Source organism: Ceratotherium simum, chromosome 17 (assembly GCF_057802395.1).
Source record: "Ceratotherium simum simum isolate JZ-2026a chromosome 17, ASM5780239v1, whole genome shotgun sequence".
In the NCBI taxonomy this organism is placed as follows: domain Eukaryota; kingdom Metazoa; phylum Chordata; class Mammalia; order Perissodactyla; family Rhinocerotidae; genus Ceratotherium; species Ceratotherium simum.
This window is the reverse complement of record NC_141916.1, coordinates 29,279,522-29,304,279: the sequence shown is the minus strand read 5'-3', so window position 1 is coordinate 29,304,279 and position 24,758 is coordinate 29,279,522. Positions and strand designations below refer to the sequence as shown.

The following is a 24,758-nucleotide window of genomic DNA, read 5'->3' as shown; positions in this document are numbered from 1 at the left end:
CAAACTATCCGTTTTCTAGATTGAATTAGTAATAGATTCTTGGGCAAATGTCATTGCACAGAGTTGGGCAAATGACTTCATGATGTTTCCTAGGACCCAGTCTATTCCCATCTCCTCAAGTAGTCCCTGATGATTTTATTTATTTATTTTTTTGCCTGGGTACGGTGTACTTTATTGATGGTATGTGATAAAGTAGGGCCCCTTAAGTCCCTCCACTTCTTCAGAGAGTCTGGGATGGAAACTGTGTCGTGGATGGGAAATTCTCAGTGTGGTGGGGGATCGAGTTAAGGCAAAGACTCCTCAACAGCTGAGGGCCTCTCTCTTTCTCCCTTGCTCTCACTGGGGCTGATGGTCCAGGGGGCTCTTACCCCTTGGAGGCCACGTGGACCATAAGGTCTACCACCCTGTTGCTATAGCCAAATTCATTGTCATTCCAGGAAATAAGCTTGACAAAGTGGTCATCGAGGGCAGTGTCAGCCCCAGCATCGAAGATGGAAGACTGGGTGTCACTGTTAAAGTCAAAGGAGACAATTTGGTCCTCAATATAGCCTAGGATGCCCTTCAGATGGTCCTCCAATGCCTGCTTCACCACCTTCTTGATGTTATCATATTTGGCACCTTTCCACCTTTCTCCAAACTGCAGACCAGATCCATGATTGATACATTGGAGGTGGGGAAACAGGAGGCCATACCAGTGAGCTTCCCATTTAGCTCAGGGATGACCTTGCCCACAGCCTTGGCAGTGCCAGTAGAAGCAGGGATGATATTCTGGGCAGCCCCATGGCCATCACACCCAGCTTCCAAGAGGGACCATTCATGGTCTTCTGGGTGGCAGTGATGGTCATGAACCCCTCCATCACGTCAAAGTTGTCATGGATGACCTTGGCCAAGGAGGACAAGCAGTTGGTAGTAGAGAAGGCATTGCTGGCAATCTTGAGGGAATTATCACGCTTCTCATGGTTCATGCCCATCACAAACATGGGGGCATCAGCAGAAGAGGCAGAGATGAAGACCCTTTTGCCTCCCCTTCAAGTGAGCCCCAGCTTTCTCCAAGCTAGTGAAGAAACCAGTGGACTCAACAATACATTCAGCACCAACACCACCCCACTTCATGTTGGCAGGTTCTCTCTCCTGGAAGATGGATATGGGCTTTCCATTGATGACAAGCTTCCAGTTCTCAACCTTGACTGTGCCATTGAACTTGCCATGAGTGGAAACATACTAGAACATGCAAACCATGTAGTTGAGGTCAATGAAGGAGCCACAGATGGCAACAATATCCACTTTGCCAGAGTTAAAAACAGCCCTGGTTACCAGGTGCCCCAAACATCCAAATCCATTTACTCTAACCTTTACCATGTGTCTCAGGGATGTGGCTTGCACTGTACAAGAAGATGCAGCTGCCTATTGAACAGGGAGGAGCAGAGAGCCCCAATGACTTTAACTACTTTTCTCCTTCCCAAGCAAACATAAGTGATATTATAGCCTATGATATCTCCCAGCTTTCTTTTATTTATTCATTGATTAAATAATTATTGAGAGCTACTGTGTGTTTGACACTATGTAAGACATAGAACATGTGACCTGCTGTCAAGTGTTTACATGATAATAATTTTTCACTGATAAATAATTTTAGCAACATGATAAATGCACTATAGTAGGTAGCTTTCCAGCAGTAACAACCTCAGACAACATTTATTTCTCATTCAAATGACACGTAGACAGCTCTGGGTTGGCTGCTGTGACTCTAGTCTATGTGTATCCCATTCCAGAACCCAGGCTTAAGAAACAGTCCCTATTTAGGACCTGACATTCTCACGGCAGAGGTAAAAGAGCAGGAGCTAATTGGGAGTGGCTTTGAATGCTTCTGCTTAAATGTGATATACAGTTCATTTCCATTATTCACAGTGGTTATGTTCCACAAAGTCACCACGAACACTAAATTAGCAAATACTGAACTATTGCTACAAGGGGAGCTGCAAGCCTTTGGTCACAGCACTTTTGTCAACCAACATGCCGTTGGAGTTATATAAGTTTGCTTGCCAAAGTCCTTGTAAAATAAGCCAGGCTCATCATCATTGAAAACCTGCTCTTCCTTATAACCTTCTTGTGCATAACACTTAGCAGGTATTTAAAAAATTTTCTTACACATCCTCCTGATCTGCGGAACTTGCCTCACCTGTGAGTTTGGTTTTCATGCTGTATCACCTCTTGAAACGTATGAGCCAGACAGCACCAGCTGAGAAGGGTTTAACATTTTCCTGACCCTGGTTAAAACATGCCCTTTAACGAAGGAGTCCCCAATAGGAGAAGTATTCCTACGGTTAACTGAGCCAGAAGGTGTCCAAAATCCTTATTTCTTAGAGGTAACAACCCTCTCTTTCTCAACGGAAAATATCCAGAGATTCAATGACCTAGAGAAGCTTCTTCTCTAATGCACAAGTGTAGTTGAAGATTTAATGAACTGATGAATTATTGGTGCCCTTAAACTATCTCCCAGTAGATTCACTGTCCTAAGGCAGCACAGTTAGAGAGGTCTGGCTGGGGTGGAGGGAAGAATATACGTGTTTATGTTATCCCAGGTTATAAATAGTAGCTAATTTCAGTTGAAATAATACTGTTGGTATTCACGGAGTACATAGGCTTTTGAATCTGCCCTGGTAATCCATTTATTGTCAATATCTCTGTTATAAATTTTTTTTTGACATCTTAATACAAGCCAATAGTAAGTTGGAAAGTATTTGATTTATTGATGTTGCTTATACCAGGGGTTGGCAAACTATAATCCGTGAGGCAAATCTTGCCACTTGTTTTTGTAAATACATTTTTATTGGAATACAGCCATGCTTTTTTGTTTATGTATTGTCCATGGCTGCTTTCACACGAACAGCAGAGTTGAGAAGCTGCAACAGAGACCATATGGCCCCTAACGCTGAAAATAGTTACTATCTGGATCTTTACAGAAACTGTCTGTCAACCTCAGCCTTATACTTATGGAAGACATGTAAAAAAGGACAACAGTGAATTCAGGAACAACCAGGTTGGAAAACTAATATCCTTCCACAGAAATTCTCATAGTTCCAGAGCTTGCCTAGGTCAGTGGCACTGAATTGCTGTGCAAGCAACTGGTACAAATGCATTTGTGATAATTGAACAGTCTACTTTAAGGAAAGCATGTAATATTTTAGTAAAGCTGTTGTATTTTATATGAAATTGAGAAATAATATGTTTATGAATAGGTTAACTTGAATCAAAATATTTTGATCAAACATTTATCATATTAATTACCTTTGATTCAACTATTTGTCTGGCTAATCAGCACATGAAAAGAGCAGCAGGAAACTTACATTTCTGCTCCTGGAGGATTATGCATAGAACTGTACACCCAAAAGAAGTGAATTGTATTGTGTGCATAAATTATATCTCAACAAAACTAATTTATTTTCAAAAAGAGATCCTACATCTCCATAGACATTTTAAAGTATAGTAATTAACACAGTTTTATAAAACAGTGTTTTGATTGTCAGTAACATTGCTGTTTAAGTGATAACAGGGCCCCACCATATTAGAGGTCCAGAAGTAAAGATTCAGTTTCTCTTCACTTTGAAAAAAAATAAATCCTGCCTAAATTGCTGATTACAAGATTTGTCAGTTATACTGTAAGAAAATCACCACAGCTGCTTGGGAATGAGACGTGCAGGAAAGTGCCCGCCACGATACCTACCAAACAGCAGAGAGAAGGAATTCTTTCAACCTACAAATAGGTTTTATGGCTGCTGCTGCCTCATTTGAGCTGATAGGTATCTATTTGCCGAGGAATCTGGTAAGGTTTTGTTTTGACTGCAACGAACCATCCAATAATGAGTTTGCAGAAGTGGAGAACTAGAACTCTCACCAGCCTCTTTCTACAATTGCAGAGTACCCATATTCCTGAGACGAAAAAATTCTGCAACTCACCAAAAAGCCAAATTAATTTAAACCAGCTTGGTAAATAATCTTTCACTCACAGAGCACTGAATTCTCAAAAATAAAAGGGCAAATTTTAGAATGAGTGTTGAACATGATATTAAATGACATTGGCCAAATGGAAACACGTGCTTAGATATTTATTACATTAAATTTCTTAAGTTTCCAGGTTAAGAACAAGTCACCTTGTGCATCTTCTGGACATAGTACAAAGGTTTTTTTCTTTAATTTTATTTTTTGAGTTAAATTTTCGTTGAATACAAGATAATAGAGTGTTTTTCAAACTACATATGGCAAAGAATCAGTTCTTTTTTTAAAAAATTCCAACCCATTATGGATTGATAATTCTATAAAATACAAATAAAAACGAATTACTAGAAAAGTGAAATGAAAGAAAAAACAAAGACACATAAAATATAAGCCCATTTTTTTAGTACTAAATTCTACAGACATAAAATTACTCTATCATACTGCTATAAAAATTTCTAAAAGCTTATCTTAATTTCCGTACTTATCTGGTCATAAACCAGTCATATGGGGTTCTGGACAAGCGCCAGTCAATAGACCACTTTTTTCAGTTCATACATGTACAAAGTGTTTTTCAAAATAAACTCAAAAGCTTATAATTTTTTCTTAAAAATGGGCACTATCCTTACCAATCTTTGATTCCTGTTCTCCAGATTTAACCATCTTCAACTCTCTAAACTGTTCCTTCCGACATTTACATTTATAAATTGAAATAATATGCTTATACTACTATTTCTTGATTTTTTAATATTAGACTCTCTCAATTGACTTCATACTATGAAATCTGAAGCTATAGTTTATTTGCATCCCCCAATTATATATAACATTCTTCCCACATTCTCTAAGTAGAAATCTATCAGAATTTTTGTTTAAATTTACAAAGTTGTTTAAATACAAGACCCTGACTCATACACTGAAAAGAAAAGAGGAATGACAACCAATGTCAGAAACTAAAAGGGTAACTGTAATACTTTATACGGTAAAATATCAATTCTCTCCCCAAATAATTGTAAAGATTCAATACAATACTGATTAAAATATCAACTGGCTTTTTTCTGTGAGAATTATTAAAATGTAAATGGATATGCAATATCCAAGAATATCCAATATACCCTCAAAGAGGAAGAACCTAGTAGAAAGACATGCTCTACCAGTTATCAAGATTTATCTTAAAGATACAATAAAACAGTGTGATATTATAACGATGACAGACAAATACAGCAATGGAATAGAATAAGTGTTTAGGAACAGACCCATGCAAATATGGACCCTTGATTTCTTGATTTGACATAAGTGGCACTGCAGAGCGGTGGAAATAAAATGGTCTTCAAAAAACGTTGCTAGGACAATTGTTTATTTTTATGGAAAACAATTAACTAGATCCATTCCTTGGATTATGCACTAGAATTCATTAGAGGTGGATTGTTGATCTGAATTTGAAAGGCAAACAATAGAAATTCTATAAAACCCTATAGAAGAGTATCTTCCTGACCTCAGGGTGTGTGGAAACTTCATAGATGGAACTTACCACAAAGGAAAAGACTGATAAATCTGAATACATAAATTTAGTAGTTTTCACAATTTTTTTTAAAAGTAAAAAAAGCCACTGAGAGTTGGAGAAGACATTTTTAAAACATCCATACAAAAAAGGGTTCATATCAGGAATATAATAATAACGTCTATAAATCCAGAAGTGAGGCAGACAACTTAATAGAAAAATGGACAATTGACTTCATAAACGAGACTATTCAAATGACCAATAAACATATGAAAACATGCTCACCTTCATTAATCATTAGGGAAACGCAAATTAAAACTATAACGAGATGCCATGACATATGCACCAGAATGGATAAAATAAACAACTGGCAATATCAAGTATTGACAAGGAGATGAAACAAGGAAAGCTCTCATACACTGTTTAAAGAAGTGTCAATTGGTACAACCACTTTGGAAACCTCTTCTCAATATTTAAACTAGAAAATACACAGACTTATGAGCCAGCAATTACAATCCCATCATACACTCTACAGAAATGCGTGCTTAGGTTATATAACCAAGACACACACATGCACATACACGACGGTGTACCGTGAACCTCCAACTTCAATAGAGGCCTGCTTTTACCTGGCGCTAAGTGTTGGGCCATGGGTGCCAAATGTTTTCTCTCAGTGTTCCTGCTCCACCCTCAATGCTCAGCAGTCCTTGTAAGCCTGTACCTCAGAGGCTTCTCTCTCCATGCTGTTGCCCCATCACAGCAGTAGACTGCTGGTCACTCAATGCTAGGCTCACAGTGGGAGGTGAGAAGGTAGGTTCGGTGCTCCTGGTCCACCTGTGTGAGGCAGGCCTTGCATGTCTGGGCCTGAAGGGCAGGTTTTCACATTGTTCCTGTTCCTCCCTGCTATGGTAGTCACACTCTGTCTTGCATCTGGGGCAGCTCTAGACAGAGGGAGAATTTTCTGCCTCTCTCCTAGATGCAGCAGACCTCTGCTTTGAATTGGTGCAGGATACCAGGCCCAAAGGCCTTCTTGCCCCTCCATTGGGGCAGAAGGTTTATTACTTTCCTCCCTCCCCCAGAATCAATGGGCCTTTGTCTGGGGCCTGGGGTGGAAACATCTCATCATCCCCAGAGGACTAAGGCTTTCACTTCACTTGATCGAAAGGTCCAGGACAGTGTGCAATGAGTTTTGTTTGTTCTCCCAGGGCAGCCAATCCCCCTCTGCACACCTGCATCCCTGTCAGGCTCTCTCCAGTCTCTCACCTGCCCCAATGGGTCTTGCATGATGACATGACTGTTGTAAGACATCTTCAATACAAAAAATAATAGTAATGGACTTTAAAACTAGTAATGGACTTTAAAAACTACAAACAGGCCATCCTGAGTGGCAGTCTTGTTAGGCCAATATTTGAGTGTTGATCAATAAACAGAGCTAAAACATTACTGGAATCAGTACAGGAAAAGGTAACAAAATGGTCCAGATTCTGTTGAAGTCGTCAGCACCTTCTAGTGGAAATAACTTTTGAAAAACAACTTCCTTCATGATACAGATGCATCTCAGAAATTTTTGCACAGATGCATTATCAGTCATCAAACCTTGGCAGTTACAGAAACTAAAATTTTGAGACTGTAATAAACAATTAGTATTCCATTTTATTATATCAAATAATTGTAAATTGTTTAATAGAGTTTGTTGTCCCGTTCATAAAAGCAATACAAAACAAAACAAAACAAGCCAAAAGGACATTTGAAAAGGCAGCAGGGACCACAGAACAGGAACTACCCCTACAATGCCTCCCCTCCATCTGGTGGAAATGCAATCTAAATGAGGGTTTCTGTATTTAAATTATATTAATGAAAATTCAGGTTATCTCTATTCTCACTAAATTAATATTATACAAATAATTAAAGAATAATATTTTGAATGTATGCCAAACTTTCAACTGACGCAGAGCACCAAATGATCAGCCTGAGGGGGCCCCCAGGTCTTCCTCTGCCTCTGCCTCTAAAACCCAAAGGGAAACAAGCAAACTGAAACTCTCTTCAATATTTCACATTAATTTAGCTAAGCATCTCTTTCCACTAATAACAACTGTATCATAAGTCTCAGTCCAAAGTCCGAAATTTTAAAATTAGTGAGATCATATTGCTGTTTATTAACAAGGTAAGATTGTAAATTAAAATTAAATCAATGTCTTCCTTTCTAACTATTCACGTTGGTTGATTTAATGGTACTGCAATTTCATCAATATAACAGCCCAATTCATAGAATAATCAATTTACGATTCTCTTAAATTTTATGTAGTTTAAAGGCAATGGCCTTTGTGAAGTTTTTTCCCCTGGAATGTTTCTCATTTAACTGGTGGCAATAGCTGTAGGACTATTGATCCAGTTACTCATTTTTTCAAAAAGCACAGTTCCTCTTTGCACACAAAGTTTTTAAAAGAAAAATTAGATGTGTCTGAACTCCTCTCCACCTGCTGAGGCGGAAGGAGCCTCTACGTGGCTTGGTGATGAACTTTGTGTTTCTCAGTAGGGTACAGCCTGGAGAGGAAAAATTGCAGAAGCTAAATTCCTTTCCATAAGAAAAAAAAAATGAAAAAATACAAAGAAAAGATCTTAGAAAGGGGAAAAAGCAGCATGGGTGGCCAGTAAAGCAAGGGCAATGTAGAGGACCACAGTGTTCTCAAACTTGAGCGTGGATCAGGTTCTCCTGGAAAGAATCATAAATTGATTATTAAACGAATCTTAAAACACAGATTGCTTGCCGCCACTGCCAGAGTTTCTGTTTCAGTAAGGCTAAGACATTGCTTAATAATTTGTGTTTCTAACAGGTTCCCAGGTGATGCTAATGCTGCTGGTCCAGAGACTTCCCAGCTGAGCAACCATCCCTGTCTGCCTGGGACTAATGGATTTCTCAGAACTTTTAAGGCTAAAACTGGAAAGTCTCCAGAAAACCAGGAAGATTGGTCACCCTGTATCATATCTCCAAGATATTTTCAGTAAAGGGCTAAAATACTGGCTAATTCTTTTGTACCAAATTTTGTGTGTTTTCTTTTTAATTAATTGATTAATTAATTCATTGGTTAATTTTAAACTTTGGTTTTTTTCTTTTTCATTGATGTATCGAGATTGACCTTGAGGCTAGAGTTGCATTTTGAAGGTTATTGTCTATGATTTTGGCCTAAAGTGCAGTATCCTGCTATAGCTAGAACTGTCACCTAGAGCTGAGTAAACCATCACTATGACTAGCATCTGCCTTGTATCTGTGGCAGCTCTAGAGAGAGGCAGGAAAGATCCTGGAGAGGAGAAGAAGCAGCATGGGTGGCCAGAAAAGCGAGGGCACTGTAGAGGACTGCAGGGTTCTCAAACTTTGTTTTGGTTCAGAGGCAAGTGAAAAAGGGCTCAAGAAGAGGAAGGATGGTACTCGGACTATCACTTCAAAGTGAGAGGGTACTTATGCAAATTTCTCAGTTATTAGAATTACAACCTTTAGGGAAACTCACTGTTTGGGAATGAGTGTTTCACAAGAGTTAAATATAGACAGTGTTATGTGAGTTCATCAAATTAGGAATGTCAGAATTAATCTGGATGGGCTAAGTTTTATGGCATTCATAAATGCAAAATCTTAGTGGCTTAAACCAACAAATATTTATTTCTTGTGCACACTACCTATCCTTAGAACTCCAACAGAAATTGCCCATATTTTGCCATAATTCCTTATATCATAGTTCAAGTAGACAGCACAAAATAAAGATGTTAATTGCTGTTCAGTGATGACGGAATTGCCCATCCTAGTGATGACTCTTTTTCACAAAATAAATGTCTATGGAAAATTGGGGTTGAAATTCTTAACAGAGAATATAAGGTGAATATTAATGATGACCCAGTTTTAAAAGATAGGCCTAATAAAATATAACTTACTTCATTAAAATCCCTAGAGGTTTATTTTATTTTATTGCGAGGTCTTGATTTTATGGCAGACCTTGGAAAAGCACTTATAGGTTATTGGAGATGTGGTAATCCCAAAATGGACAAATGACAACAACTTTATGAATTCGTGGATAGTAAAAGTAATTCCCCAACAAACTAGTGGAGTATTCTGTGAAGACCTCTATTGGGCTGATAGAGTTTCTTAGCATTCTTAGGTAGTATGTTTCACACTGATGGTTTCCAAATATGAAGATTACTATTCAGTGGTTTGAAATGGAACCCTGGAATCTAGTTTTTTACAAAGCTCCCCAGCAGATTTTGATATAATTAGTCTGCAATGTGGACATTTAAAAAAAAGTGAAACCTATATTTTCAATTTGGTGGATGGAAACATGAAGGGGTAGAATGTAAACATAAAGTTATTGGGACTAATGAACATTCAGTTCAGTATAAATTGAAGATTATTTTAAACCATAAGGCTATGGGTTTATTTTATTACTCTTGGACTGATGCTCTAATTTCTACCCACAGCTCTGTCACTAATTTCCTATGTGATTTCAGGTAAATCACTTACTTTAACTTCAGCTTCTTCTGAGAAATGAAATCAGGTAGATTATTAAGGAAGATCCCTAGCAGTTCTAAAACCCCATGTTTCCAATTACCTTAAAGGGGTGTGTGGGATATATATATAGGGGCCAGATGTTTAATGTAAGCTCTTTGTGGCAATTACTATGGAGAGAAGGGTGTAGCATAAACGTCTGGCCTGGTTCTACCACCTTCAAAAAATGCCGACTATTTCTAGGGAAGGTCAGTAGGCTGCAGGCTATTGATGGGGTGGGGGTAGGGGTGTGTTCAGGACATGCTAGCCCAAAATACGGCACTTTGGCATATTGAATATTTCAAGCTGAATGAATTTGAGCAATGGCATGTGCAGGAAGGATTTTCTGATCTTCCAACTAAGCAGGTCATAAAACCTTCATGTGAGAGGTGCCTTTTCCCCCAGAGGAAAGAAGCATCCTTATTTCTGAGGTCGAAGGGACAAAGAGGAATCTGAGTGAACAGGCCTTGCTAAGTTTCCTCCAGTTTACTACACTCACCTCATACCCTTTGTCCTATCATATCCTTCCACTACTTTCCACTCTTCATCAAACCTAGCATAAAAACACTCAGGCTGAACCATTTCTTCAGGTCTTCACTTCTTTATGAAGGCTCCTGTGTCATGTAAGACTTATATTAAATAAATGTGTATACTTTTTCTTGTTAATCTATCTTTAGTTATAGAGGTCCTAGTTGAGAACTTAGAAGGGTAGAGGAAAAAGATATTTTTCCTCCCCTACAGTTATGTATATCACAATTGAGCAAGTCATGGGGTCCAAGAGATCATATCAACCACTTGAAGACTGACTTATCTGGACATGACCTCAAATAGAAAAGTATAGCATGGACTCAATAATAAATTGGGAGATAACAGGGAAAACAAAGCTAAGCATCACATCAAAGTAGGATCCTGCAGGGCATGATTTTATTCTAGTGGTTTAAATACGTTCCCATCCCATCTCTTATTTACCTCGTGCCCCTCTTATTAATGAGGAAATAGCAGAGACTGAATAGGGAGGCATCAGTTTAATTTGACAAACTTGCCTAAATTGAGAGAGTCTGAATTAGCTTTGACCCAGAGAAAGAGCTGAACTGAGAACCCTGAGGTTTGCAACTCTAAACAAATCCTGACTCCTTTCTGATGTATTTCTGCCAAAGACAACCTGACTGAGGTTACGTAGAGATCATTTTTCTACAAAACATGGCCAACTAGGCTCAAGGCAAAATTTCAAGACATAATTTATCTTCGGCCTTCTTCAAATACTTTCTCTCTCCCCCTGCCCCTAACCCTCAATACAGGAAATGTGCAAAGTCTACACAGCCTGTAAAAGTCTACCAATTTAAGGGCTTATAATATGTGAAAGGCATTTTTGATACACATACATAGTGCCACCCATTAAGATGCTCATGTTTATGATTTAGTAGGAAAAATAGAATGCTGCAATGGAGATATTAACAAGAACAATCAAATTCACAGGCACAGAGAAGCCTTCCTTACCGCCAAATTCTAAAATAATTGCTTTCCCCAACTCCCATAGAGTACTGTGATCTGGCTATCACAATGCACTATGAATGTCGATTTAACTAAATCCTCTTTGAGTATCAATATTTTGAAGGAGTTCTCTTTTAACCTAAAAAATCTTCTAATTAGTGAAATTCATTCAGCAGTGAAAGGTCTCTCCGGACCTTCAAGTTTTAATCTGCAAGTCTCAATCTTAGCTTTCGCCACCAACGCCCCCCTTCATCCCTTCAAAGTTGATGGAATCAAATGCCTTGAATTGAAGGTTTTGGTAATTCAGATCCCTTGAGCAAAAAACCAGAAATAACAGGGTGGGAGGTGGCGGGGTCAGAAAGGGTGTGCAAATTTTTCGAGCTTGGGGATTGCAAACGTGGAGAAATGACGCCACCTCCTGGTAAGGCATGGGAACAGGCAGAGTAAAAGCCGACTGCGACTTGCAGGCTAATCAGCTGCTTTCATTTCAAAGCATCAAGCCGCGCCTCTCCGGCGCCCGCAGACCCCCCGAGACCCGCCCCCGTCGGCGGCTCTAACCACTCAGTGCTCCCCGCGCCACGTGATTGACAGGGCAACAGCCCGGTCCGTTACCTAAACTCGTCACTTCGGAAACAGTGACCCGATCCTTCCGGAAGCTCAGGGTCCGCGCTCTCCCAGCATCCCTTGCCTTCCGGCTATGCTCAGTCCCGTCCGGCCAGTCCCGCCTTGCGCGCCCATTTCGAGCCCGAGTTTCGAGCTCGACTTTTCGGGCTCGAGAACTCGGCCCAGATTTCCCGGGACTGGGTTCTTGGGCAGTGGCGATGGGGGCAGGAATGGCGCAGCTGGAGGGTTACTACTTCTCGGCTGCCCTGAGCTGCACCTTTTTAGTGTCCTGCCTCCTCTTCTCCGCCTTCAGCCGGGCGCTGCGAGAGCCCTACATGGACGAGATCTTCCACCTGCCGCAGGCGCAGCGCTACTGTGAGGGCCGTTTCTCCCTTTCCCAGGTGGGGTCCCCACCCTGTCCCCACCCTAGGGCCGGCCAGACCCCGCCCCAGCGCTGTTCTCCCACCCTTCTCCTTCGCTTCCTCTGCGCCACTCTCTCAGCCTCGAAACGTGAAAGGGACTGGCTCATCTTTTGTTCCTGTGTCTCAGATCTGTGAAATATTTGTTAAATGAATGAGTTAACAGCAGCTCTGTCTCCTAGCAAGAGATTAACTGATGCTCTGGGAGATTAACTAATGGGGAACTGAGTTCCTGCCCCTCTTCTTGGCAACTGATGAGAGCTGTCTGAGTTTTTCTTCCCCAATCCTGGGATTAGAGGCATTGGGCCGCTCCGAGGAAATGTCAGAATACTTCACTTTAGCTCACCTGTCAGGCACCGAACTGTGTATTTTGTGGGTGGGACAGATGGGGAGAGAGGGATCTTCAGCCTCCAGAAGTGACAAGTTACATTAATTCCATCTCTGGTGTTTTTAGGAGCCTTCTATTAACTGAGTAAACTGGTAGCCAGTGAAGTGGCTTGTATGTTTGAATATGTAATTGACTACATAAGTACATAGATACTAAAATAGATATATTATTCTTCCTCTTCTCGTGAAGCAATATAGAGTAGTGGGTAGAAATACAAAGTCTGTAGTTAGAGAAAGACCTAATTTTAAGCCTTGGCGCTGTTATTTACTAGTTATGTGACCTTGGAAATTTTCTGACTTACAGGTTACTCATCTGAAAATGACAGTAATAATGGTGTCTACGGTAGGGCGTGTTGCAGGATTAAATACAGAGGGTTTAGCACAATTTCTGGCTCGCTACATGATAGCTGTCATTACGCAGCCTGTGGTTTAATCTCTTTAAACACTTCTTTCTCTCCAGACCCATCAGAGGTCCAGCCGATGTTTCCATGCTTTTTAAAACTGGAGCATTTGCAATTTAATCACCAAAATACAGGCTCACCAACGAGTGGGGCTTGGAAAATAGAAACTGATTTTAAGTTGTTGTCGTCTGCTGGTTGCTGATACCTTAACAATCACAAAGCTGGTGCAGGGGTAAAATATAAGCAAAACTTTCCTCTAGAGGAGGCATCTGCTCTGCCTAGGACTTATGTAATTGTGTTCTGGGATAACTTCTCAAAATGCCTGATTATTGGTAAAGATGTTTTTGAGCTTGACATCTTTGTGTCAGTCCTGTCGGTATTACCTCTTTTGCTTCCTTGTCGGCCTTTGATTTTTAAGTGGGATCCCATGATTACTACATTACCTGGCTTATACCTGCTGTCGGTTGGAGTCGTCAAACCTGCCAGCTGGATCTTTGGATGGTCGGAACATGTTGTCTGCTCCATTGGGATGCTCAGATTTGTTAATCTTCTCTTCAGTGTGGGCAACTTCTATTTACTATATTTGCTTTTCCGCAAGGTACAACCCAGACAGAAGGTACGTTTTCAGAATAATTTATTATAAGCTTATGTGCAGTTAGGTCTACAATTCTGATGACTTGGTTTTATGAGATTTGGTGAAAAATGTCTTTAACGCTTAGTATTTTTGTATATTTTGTAAAGATAAAGCAATTCCCCCACGCCCATTTTAGAAGAAATTTCTAAATACTTGAATAACTTATTTATTTGTAAAGTCTAAAGTAAATATTTGTGAATCAAATGAGTTCAGTAAATATTTCTTGAGTTTATTCCGTGTGCTAGGCACTGAGACTACAGAGGTAAATAAGGCGTTCTTTTTCTGGAACATTTATCTTCCTTAGGGAAAACAGACTTTACGTGAGAAATTTTGATGTGATTTAAGAACGCAGGCCTTGGAAGTGGATTGCCTGGGTTTGAAGACTATCCGTTTACTAGTGTTACTTTGGGCAGGTTACCCTTTAGAGACTCCATGTCTTCATCTGTTAAATGGCAATAATATAGAATCTGTGTCACAGGACTATTATGAAGAGTAAAGGAGCTTAATGAATGGAAGGTGCTTAGAATCGTGCCTGATATAATAGTAAAGACTCAATAAATATTAGTTATAATAATTATTTTTAAATTATTTCAATAGTGTAAATTGTGAGAGGGAGATAGGTCCGAGATGCTATGAAGAAACAGAGGAGGCGTAGAGGAGCATTTGTTTTAGCCTGACTGGGAGGGAGGCATTGGGTAAGGCTTCTTTGAGAAGATGGTACCTGAGCTGAATCTTGATGAACAGATAGTGCTTTTGGGTAGGGAATGAATCCTGGCAGGAGAAAAAGCATAAGCAAAGGTAGAAAGTCATTGAATAACAAGATAGAGGGAATTGCTATTTGGAATCACAAGATTATAAAGTACGGGGATGTGAGACTGGAGAAGTAGGTAGGGGTGAAGTCCTGAACATTCTTAATGTCATGGAAAGCATTTTGAGCTTTATCTAGTAGGTGATAGACAGCTCTTAATTTAATCAAGGGGATGACATGGGCTGGTTTGGTGATTTAGATTAAGTGGAGTATGCAATTCAAGGAAATAAGAAAACTTTCCGATTCTGGAAGTCAGAAGGCCAAAAGAAGATATTTAACTTTAGATGGGGCCAATATTTTCAGGAAAATGCCTGTAATTTCTTCATGTAATAGTAAGATCATTGGATATGGTAGTATAAATGCTAGATACGTATTTACATTCTCCCCAGTGTAGAGTTCTAAAGAGAAATCTTTAAAAGAAGTTGGTGATGATGGCTAAATGAATGCTTATTGAAGGCACTAGGACTTAAGCACAGAGAAATGGAACCACCTGTCCTGTGTCCCATTCATTTCCATCTTCCCCATAGAATTTAGTTCAGTGTCCTGCACACAATAACTTTTAACTATTTGTTGAATGATTCAAAGTATTTTAGGCCATAGAGGCTTTGGCACACATGTATTGTCTTTTTTTTTCATGTATTGTCTTAATGGCTTCCAAACTGATAGGTGTAACTAAAAAAGCACCAGAAAATATCTTCATAAATGTATATAGTCATGCATCACTTAACGACGGGGATGCATTCTGAGAAATGCATTGTTAAGCGATTTCATCATTGTGCGAACATCATAGAGTATACTTACACAAACCTAGATGGTATAGCCTCCTACACACCTAGGCTCTATGGTACCAGTCTTATGGGATCACCATGGTATATGCTATCCATCAATGACCGAAACATCATTAGGCAGCGCATGACTGTATTATGTTTTGTAAAGCCAGAAATAAGATTAATATTGAATAATTTTATTTAAATAAAATTCAGGTAGTTTTTTATTTTTTAATAAATCTCTTAATTAGCTCAGAAATAGCATATTTGTTTTATCATGAAAATAACTTTAACTGTGTTTTTTCTTCCTCCTAGGCTGCCTCAAGTATCCAGAGAATCTTGTCAACGTTAACATTAGCAGTATTTCCCACACTCTATTTTTTTAACTTCCTTTATTATACAGAAGCAGGATCCATGTTTTTTACTCTTTTTGCCTATTTGATGTGTCTTTATGGAAATCATAAGACTTCAGCCTTGCTTGGATTTTGTGGCTTCATGTTTCGCCAAACGAATATCATCTGGGCTGTCTTTTGCGCAGGGAACATCGTTGCACAGAAGTTAACTGAAGCTTGGAAAACTGAGCTACAAAAGAAGAAGGAAGAGAGGCTTCCTCCTATTAAAGGACCATTTTCAGAATTCAGGAAAATTCTTCAGTTTCTTTTGGCTTATTCTATGTCCTTTAAGAACTTGAGTATGCTTTTTCTTTTGACTTGGCCCTACATCCTCCTAGTGTTTATGTTTTGTGTTTTTGTAGTAGTTAATGGTGGAATTGTTATTGGCGATCGGAGTAGTCATGAAGCCTGTCTACATTTTCCTCAGCTATTCTACTTTTTCTCTTTTACTGTCTTTTTTTCTTTTCCTCACTTACTGTCTCCTAGCAAACTTAAGGCTTTTCTTCGCTTAGTTTGGAAACGTAGAATTCAGTTCTTTGTGATTACCTTAGTTTCTGTATTTTTAGTTTGGAAATTCACTTATGTTCATAAATACCTACTAGCAGATAATAGACATTACACATTTTATGTGTGGAAAAGAGTTTTTCAAAGATATGAAATTGTGAGATATTTGTTAGTTCCAGTCTATATATTTGCTGGTTGGAGTATAGCTGACTCATTGAAATCAAAGTCAATTTTCTGGAATTTAATGTTTTTCATATGCTTGTTTACTGTTACAGTACCTCAGAAATTGCTGGAATTCCGTTACTTCATTTTACCTTATGTTATTTATAGGCTTAACATACCTCTGCCACCCACATCCAGACTTCTTTGTGAGCTGGGTTGCTATGTAATTGTTAATTTCCTGACTTTTTATATTTTTCTGAACAAGACTTTTCAGTGGCCAAATAGTCAGGACATTCAAAGGTTTATGTGGTAATATCAGGGATATCTTGAACTCTAAATATAGACTTATTATTTAGACTGTTTCCACAATGAAGAACGGAACAGGTAAAAATTAACAGACTTTCTTTTAGGTGCAATGGTGATCCCCAGATCACATCATATTTTTTTGTGTTTTACACATCAGATATAAGTGCTTTAAACATATATAACAAATCCAAGGAAGTTAGGTGGTAAAGAACTGAGAAAAGTTTAAGAGTTGCTCCATAAGCCTAAATAATAATGGGAAAATAAAATTGTTTACAGCTATCTCATATCTCTCTTGATACTGCTGGCCACTCAAAAACTTGGAAACTTTTTATAGATACAAGTTTAAAAAATTGGGCATGCTTTATTTTAGTGGAACTTTTTTATTCTCTTCAGAAAGCAATAGTAGACACATTATTTGAAAAATATTTACAAATGATCAGATAATATTCTCGATTGAAAATTTGCTTAACATTTCAGTAAATATAATTTTAATCATAAGGCAAAATAGACTCACATAGTAAATGCTATAAATTAGAGGCTTATCTGCATTTATCTAGGAATCAAGTTGTTGATTTTTGTTAAAAATCTAGAAATGATGCTCTTTCACTAATTCCTAATATGAAATATATGATGGCCAAAGATTAATTGTGTTGATGATAATACCTTATAAAAGGAATTTTGTTTCTAAAATACATTACTATATTAGTTTCTATTGCTGCCATAACAAATACCACAAACTTGGTGGTAAAAAAATATTCTCTCACAGTTCTGGAGGCCAGAAATCTAAAATTAAGGTGTCGGCAGGGTTCATTACTTCTGGAGGCTCTGAGGGAGAATCTGTTGCATGCCTCTCTCCTACCTTTTGGTGGTTGTCTGCAATCCTTAGTGTTCCTTGGTTTATAGATGAGTCATTCCAATCTCTGCCTCTGTCTTCACATGGCCTTCCCCTCTGTCTTGTCTTCTTTCTCTTATAAGGACAATGTCATTGGATTTAGGGCCCACCCTAAATCCTAATCCAGGATGGACTCATGTTGAGATCCTTAACTATATCTACAAAGACCCTTTTTCCAAATCAGTTCACATTTACAGGTTTCAGGTAAATATATCTTTTTGTGGGACACTTTTCAACCCACTGAAAGTTACCAAAGGAGATTTTAGGATAAACTTCATAAAACTTGTAGGAAATAATTTCTTTGCTGATATATTTTAAATAAAATTAATCTTCACTGAGAGGATAAAAACAAGTGACTTCCAAGCTCACATAATTATAAAACTAAAGGTAACTGGTATTTGATTTCATTATCCAAAAAAAGTTAGAATTGAAAGGAAATTTAGAAATCATTTGATCTAGTCTTGTTTTGTAGGTTAGGAAACAACTGCTTGGGTAGGATTATTTTTGTGTTGGTTTGTGGATTCTGTGTCTACTATTTTGAGTACATTCATTGGGTTATCATTCCATTACAGAAAAATATTATTTGGCCATGTTAACTTTGACATGTAAACTTAGAACTGTGAATAGAATTCGTCTTTTAATCTAATTTTATGTTTGTAAACTTTTTAAAATAACTGAACAAAATTACTTTGTCTTCAGTGTTGGATTGTGGGTTCTCTGGCTTTTAAATAATGAGTGGATTTGAAAAGTATTCTGCATTTGCAAATAGAAAATTGTGTACAGGTGAAAATTACAAGTGTAGTTTTGAGTAAGAGAGAGCAGTCTTTTGTTGTACTCTATTCAGTACTTAGAAAATATATTGACTCTTTAGTTATAACAGTAATTGTAGGACAACATTTTTACCCGAACTTTTTTTTTCAATTAGATAAGAAAGCACATGCAAGGAAATTATTATTTTGTAATGGAAATCTGAGTTCCAGTAAGTCAAAATTGAAAAAAATTTGTAATTTAGGAAAAACAACTTCCTTGTCTGATACTATCAATGCAAGACTTTTGTGTTTAGGAATAGTTCTGAGACAAAAAAAACTTTTTTCTCTAATCTAGTCTGGCAACATGACAACACAATTCCACCCTATAGATTGGGGGAATCACTGTTCCAAATCATCTTTAAGTGTTGAGTCCCTGCTGTTTTAAGAGGTGTTTTGGAGAAAATCTGCATTCACAGGTTCATCTTCTGTGTTATCCATAGAGTACGTAACGTACAGCACTTAACATTTTAGAAAAGAATGCTGTGAATTAAAAGGTGCTATAGAGCGTTGCTTTTAGAAACATCCTAATTTATATTTGTGTTTTTAATATTTTTCAAGAGTTATCAAATAGATATTTTTGACATGAATTTTTAAAAATTAGACATAGTTGAATTTCTGGATTAAGAAAAAATGTATTGATCACTTAGAGAACCTGTGGAGCCTTGCAATTATTGGTATTAAAGTCTGTAAGTAGGATTATTTTAAAGAACATTATTAAAAGATTTAGCCCGTAAAGTTTTTAGGCCCAGTAATAAGTCTTTTTGAACTTTTTCTACTGTAAATATAGAGTATTATCTAGTTTGAACGTAACTGCCACTGGACCTGACTTGTTTTTTTCTTTATAATTGTCTGAAGACAAGAGAGGAGAAGAAAAGAGATCCTCAATTTTTATTTATACCCTCTAAATAGTAGACGATTATTTTAGACTGACTTGTAAGTAAAATATTCGTATAAAAAAGTAAATTCATGTTCATTAGGTTAGAGAGCATTTATTATCTTTGAAGCAATTAGAATTTCATTAAAAAGTAAAACAAGAAAGAAGTATCATACAAACAATATGAAAAAGTTTTTTCTAGTGAAAATTTGATATGACTTAGGAACTGTGAGCTTGTAGAAAAAGCATTTAACATGAGAGTTAGGATTTCTACATGTGATTATGGCTCTGGAATCAATAAAAGCAAGTGGTTTAATCTTTGGTCTTCATTTCAAATGAGAATAGTATTTGTCCTGACTCTAGTCAGTGCCTGGCACGTGTCTAGCTTATTTCAAAAGGAATTCAGGCCCTGCCGTTTATCCATCAAGTTCATAAATATATCGTATAATAAATATTGAGTAAGTGTATACTAAATGAAGTTTTTAATGTAGAATTAAGTGCATATACTAGAAAAAATGTAGTAAATAATCATAAGCTAATTTTAGGAAATAAATCACATGCTTCAGAATGAGATCCCTTCTAACCCTTTTTCTGCCTAAATTTTCTGACCTAGTTTTTAAAATTTTCATTTACTATAGTGTTTAATACTTACACATATATTTACTTGTAAATATGTTATATGTGGTTTTATAATGGGATGTGATTTCAAAATTATTGCAGTTTATTTAAAATAAGAAAAATAACCTTTAACCATTAAATTCTAATAGCAGTAGAACTCGTGATGGTTATTAGATTTTTAAGGGAAAAGAGATTTCAACCAATTACAAATATTTTGTGTTATTTTAGTTAGGCTGCATTTTACTACTTTAGGGATAACTGTTAATTATCTTTTGTTTAGGATACTTTTTTATGTATTTAAATGTTGACAACAAGACAAATATTTCCCATATACTAAAACTTGTGTAGCTGAGAAAATTATATTAAAAATTGATAGATTGAGGATATATTTTTTAACACATCTATGAATCCAACTCTAAATTCTTTAACATTGGGAAATTACTTCTAGGGTAAGAAATTTTGTCACAGTGAAGTAATCCAATAATATCTTTATATTGTGCTTTTTAAAAAATGAGCATTTGATGAATTCAGTGTTAATTTAATTTGAGCTCAGTGTATTGCCGTCCGACCAAAAGACATGGTATTTTTCTGACAATAAAAATATTAAACATCGTATCGATTTTTCACACTGACTGAAACTTAAGTCAATGCAGTTCAGGTAAACCAGGTATGTGTGTGTGTGGCACATACAAAATGAGGTAGAGAGGGCAGAGAAGTAATAGTAACAATAATGATTGCTATCATTTATTGAGCACCTATGGTGTTCTAGGCATTATATTGGCTGATTTACAGATATTGTCTCATTTGATCCTGTTCATATTCCCATGAGGCACTTGTTATTTCTGTTTGACTGCTGGAGAAACTAGAGGTCAAGAAGCTCAGGTAACTTGCCCGAAGTCACCAGTCACTTAAGGACATAGAGTGGTCTGACTCCCTGTGAGTTTTTGACTGCTACTGGCCTCACAGTGCAAGTCTTTCATTAAGAGAAGTAGAATATGGAGAGAGGTGAAAATCTGTCTTTACTCTACAGTAGCCAGACCATTCATGGCATATTATTTTTTGTATTGGGTATAGTCATTTTTAGAAATGCTAGAAGCTGTTTAAAGGAGCAGGAATAGATGATGAGTGTTTATAATTGTGTAGCAAGAGAAATGGCTAAAAGAATAGGATGTTTCACTTGGAGAAGCAGAGATTCTGTAAGTTGATAAGCTCTCATAATTGAAGAATAATTATTTGGAAGAAGAATTGGGTTATTCTATAGTCCCTGAAGTATAAATCCAGGGCCAACAGATTTCAATTTATGAAAAACACATTTTCAAATTGTTTAGTGTCTGCAAGGAAAAAAAGTAAGCTTGCCTGCTCACTGGAGGCAAGATTTCTATTAGCGATGCTTCAGAAGCGATTCAGATAGCAAGTAGATAGAGTAAAATGGCTTTTTAAGGTGCCTTATAACCCTAGGGTTTGAAATTCTTAGGTTTGTTACACCTCATATTTTTTGTGTTAATTGATAAGTCATAGTGAAGTATTTCTGGCACCTTGCATGCTGTCTTCGATATATTCTAAATTTCTGAACAAAAACTGTACTTTAGCTCTGTTACCTTGTTTTAGAAACAAATTTGAGATACACAACTTAGTAGGAGGTATTTTTAGCTATAGTGTTTGAGAGTACTGCTAGTATAGTATTTGTTTTCTATTTTCTTAATCCCTTTTACCTTAGTAAAGAGAATGTGCTTCTATTTGAAAAGGTTCTTTCCCTTAAAGATAAATAGCATAAGCACTATCTATAGAATTTTTTTAAATGCAATATCCACTAGGTGGTGATATTGTGCTACAATTCCAAGTGTTCTTGTGATTAAACTTAGTCTGAGTTAACTTAAGTTTTAAGTTTTGAACCACAAGGTAATTTATAGCATCTATGTCTATGTATTATAATGTTATTCAAAATGTTTCCTGAATTGTATGAAGCTAAGGTAAATTAAAAAATCATGTTTGTGTTTTGGAATCAAATATTAGGTGATTTAACTTAATATATCTTCCCATATGACATTCTTTACTTCATATGGCATAGTCAAGATCTTTTCCCACAAACAGTGGGTAATGATGACAAATACGGGAACTTATATAGCATTCTACTAGCCACTGTTTTAAGTGCTTTACTCACGTTATTTATGCTCTTAACAACTTTAGGATCAGTACTATTGTTAATATCTCCACTCTACTGAGTAAGGAAACTCAACATAGGTTAAGCATTTTGCCCAAGATTACAAAATAACTGGCTGAGCTGGGATTCAAACCTAGGCAGGCTGACACCAGAATCCATGTTAACTATGATCAACTGGTGGGGAGAAGAGGTAAGGTCACAAAGTCTACCTTCAAATTCCTAACATTTTAGAAAGAAAAATAATCATAGAGGAGGCAGTTAATATTCCCTATTTTTGTAGGTTAGGAAGACGAGGCCCACGCTAATTTTGGCTCTTCCAGAGGCAGATAATCTTCCATCTGCCATTGAGACTTCCATTTCTGTTTTTGTGATGGTACCTTAAAGTGAGATGTGTGTGTACATATGAAAATAAGGGAGAAAAAAACAAAACAACTCTAGGTGTGGAGTTTTTAGCCATATTAATTTACAGTGAAATGAAGACCTTTGTTTTAAATAGAATGATTCCAGCTATCAAGTGGAGGGGCATAGTTGTTTGAAAATTAATACTTAGTTTCTCCAAAAAGACTCCAGTTTGGAAGCAAAATATCAGTTAAACATGACATACTTTGGAATTTTTTTTTTAATTTTGACTGGAAAAGCTTAATCTTTTAAAAAATCTATAAATATGTGTTCTAAATGCTTTTAAGTTTTATATTTTGTTTAATACTGTTCTGTAAAAAGAAGTTTGACTTCTAAAATTATGAGTTCATGTCATTTAAAACTGATTTTTAAGTAAACCTATTCTTTATAAGAATAAAAAATAGACATTTTTCCTTTTTAAAAAATTTGTTCAAATGTCATGGTTTCTTTTTTTGTAAATAAATTCATGTTTTATAATATTTTGTAATTTATCGTGTCTATTGAACACATTCTCTTGGTGCTAGTGGCTTTTTCTTTCACTCACTCTGCACTAGTAGCCATTATTCCCTGTCTGCCACCCACCCAATCCTACGCTTTATTAGTCTTCTTGATATAATGGAACTGAGTAATATTTTAAAATATCTGTAATGAGTGCCCCATCACTAGCTTGGATGGCTGTCTTCATTTTATCCTTCTAATCGTGGAAGGCAGTTAAATTACTGACTGATCACCTTGAACTTGTGTGGAGGCTTGGGTTTCTTTGTTAGTTCAGGTCTGTAGAAAGCCCAAACTGTTGTCCACACGCCTTTAACTTGGCAGGACTCAAACCCCCATTTTGACCCCATGTGGTATGAAGAAGAGATCCTTGCTCTGTGTTTTCAGATTTCCAGCTCTTGCTTCCACTAGGCTTCTTGAAGTTTCCTCTGCTTATATGCAGCTCAGAGGTCAGCCACGGACTTACACACAGATTTGGGGGTTCTCCTCAGTGACTCCCTCCTTCCTGGGATTTCCCTTCTTGATTTATAGCCACTCTGGAAGCCTGGACTCCATCCTTTCACACCTCAAGCCAATGATACTGCAGCTTTCTGACTGGGTTGTGTCCTCAGGGGAGAAGTCATATAAACATGGGTCTCACCTGGCGAGGATTGCAATAATGAAATCCTGTTCAGTTCCTGCCTGCTTTTGTTTGTTCTTCAGCGCCTTCAAATAGTTTTTTTTTCCTTTTTAAGTTAGTCAATCTACGGAAGAGTTAATATGATAAAAGTTCCTCTGCTATTACCTGCCCAGGAACCTTGTCTCGATTGTAGTTGTCATGTATTACGTGTAGTCATTCTGTTTACATAGTAAGAAGTTGGGATTGTTAATTTTGCTTTGAAGAACTAAAGAGGAGAGTTCCTAAAAATATTTTAGGCAGGGACAGTAAGTTTTTGGAATATTGACTTCTAATATGGTCCCCTAATATAGTAAATCATAATAATATTTGTAATTAAATCCATTGACCGTTTGAGGGTTCTTTATGTGAAAATGTCATTAAGAAATACAAAAGTGACTGTGACCTTCAGGCAAGAGAAACTCATCTAATCGGGGGCTAACCTGATGCAAAGTATAATATAATGACCACTAAGGAGGAGTATGAGAGCTAGAGTCTTTACATGGAAATAGAAATTATATCTGAGTGAAGGGACAAAAGAAATATTTCATGGGAAAATTGGCATCTGCGATTTTACTTGATGGAGATCCGCAATGACATTGTGAAAAATATTCCAGGCAGAATAAAGGGGCGTGAACAGAAAGTGCACAGTAAAACCATCATACACTTCAGCAGTAGATGACAATAACAGTGCCAACATTTATGGAGTGCTTGCTATATTCTAGGCACTAATCTAAGTCTTAAATGTGGATTAATTTCTTTAAGCCTCATAATGACTCGATCAGGCAACTATTATTATTATTCCCATTGTATTGCTGAGGAAAGGGAGGCACAGGGAATTGAAACCATTTGCAAACTTAGGAAGTGTGGCTCCAGGACCTGCTCTCTTAAGCAGGGCCCTATACTGACTCTCTAAATTTGTATACTCTGACAGCCTATGCTTCAAAGGAGCTAAGATT

At 37.2% G+C, this 24,758-nt stretch overlaps 1 protein-coding gene and 1 pseudogene across 1 annotated transcript; one reads left to right on the top strand and one right to left on the bottom strand.

The window, feature by feature from the left end:
- The window catches only part of LOC101408084 (glyceraldehyde-3-phosphate dehydrogenase pseudogene), a 64,392-nt pseudogene extending 63,033 nt beyond the window's left edge, over positions 1–1,359 (bottom strand).
- Positions 1,360–12,219: 10,860 nt separating this feature from the next.
- On the top strand, positions 12,220–20,704 carry ALG10 (ALG10 alpha-1,2-glucosyltransferase). The gene is made up of 3 exons (XM_004441154.2): positions 12,220–12,517; positions 13,742–13,939; positions 15,848–20,704. Exons 1-3 carry the CDS (start codon positions 12,335–12,337, stop codon positions 16,901–16,903), a joined length of 1,437 nt encoding a protein of 478 aa, XP_004441211.1. The 5' UTR covers positions 12,220–12,334; the 3' UTR covers positions 16,904–20,704.
- Positions 20,705–24,758: the final 4,054 nt, after the last annotated feature.

What these genes read in the sequence shown, in the direction of transcription:
- ALG10 (XM_004441154.2), top strand. Translation starts at nt 12,335, where the DNA reads ATGGGGGCAGGAATGGCGCAGCTGGAGGGTTACTACTTCTCGGCTGCC. An exon ending in GCCGTTTCTCCCTTTCCCAG is followed by an intron (nt 12,518 to 13,741) that starts GTGGGGTCCCCA and finishes TTGATTTTTAAG; the next exon opens with TGGGATCCCATGATTACTAC. An exon ending in AGGTACAACCCAGACAGAAG is followed by an intron (nt 13,940 to 15,847) that starts GTACGTTTTCAG and finishes TCTTCCTCCTAG; the next exon opens with GCTGCCTCAAGTATCCAGAG.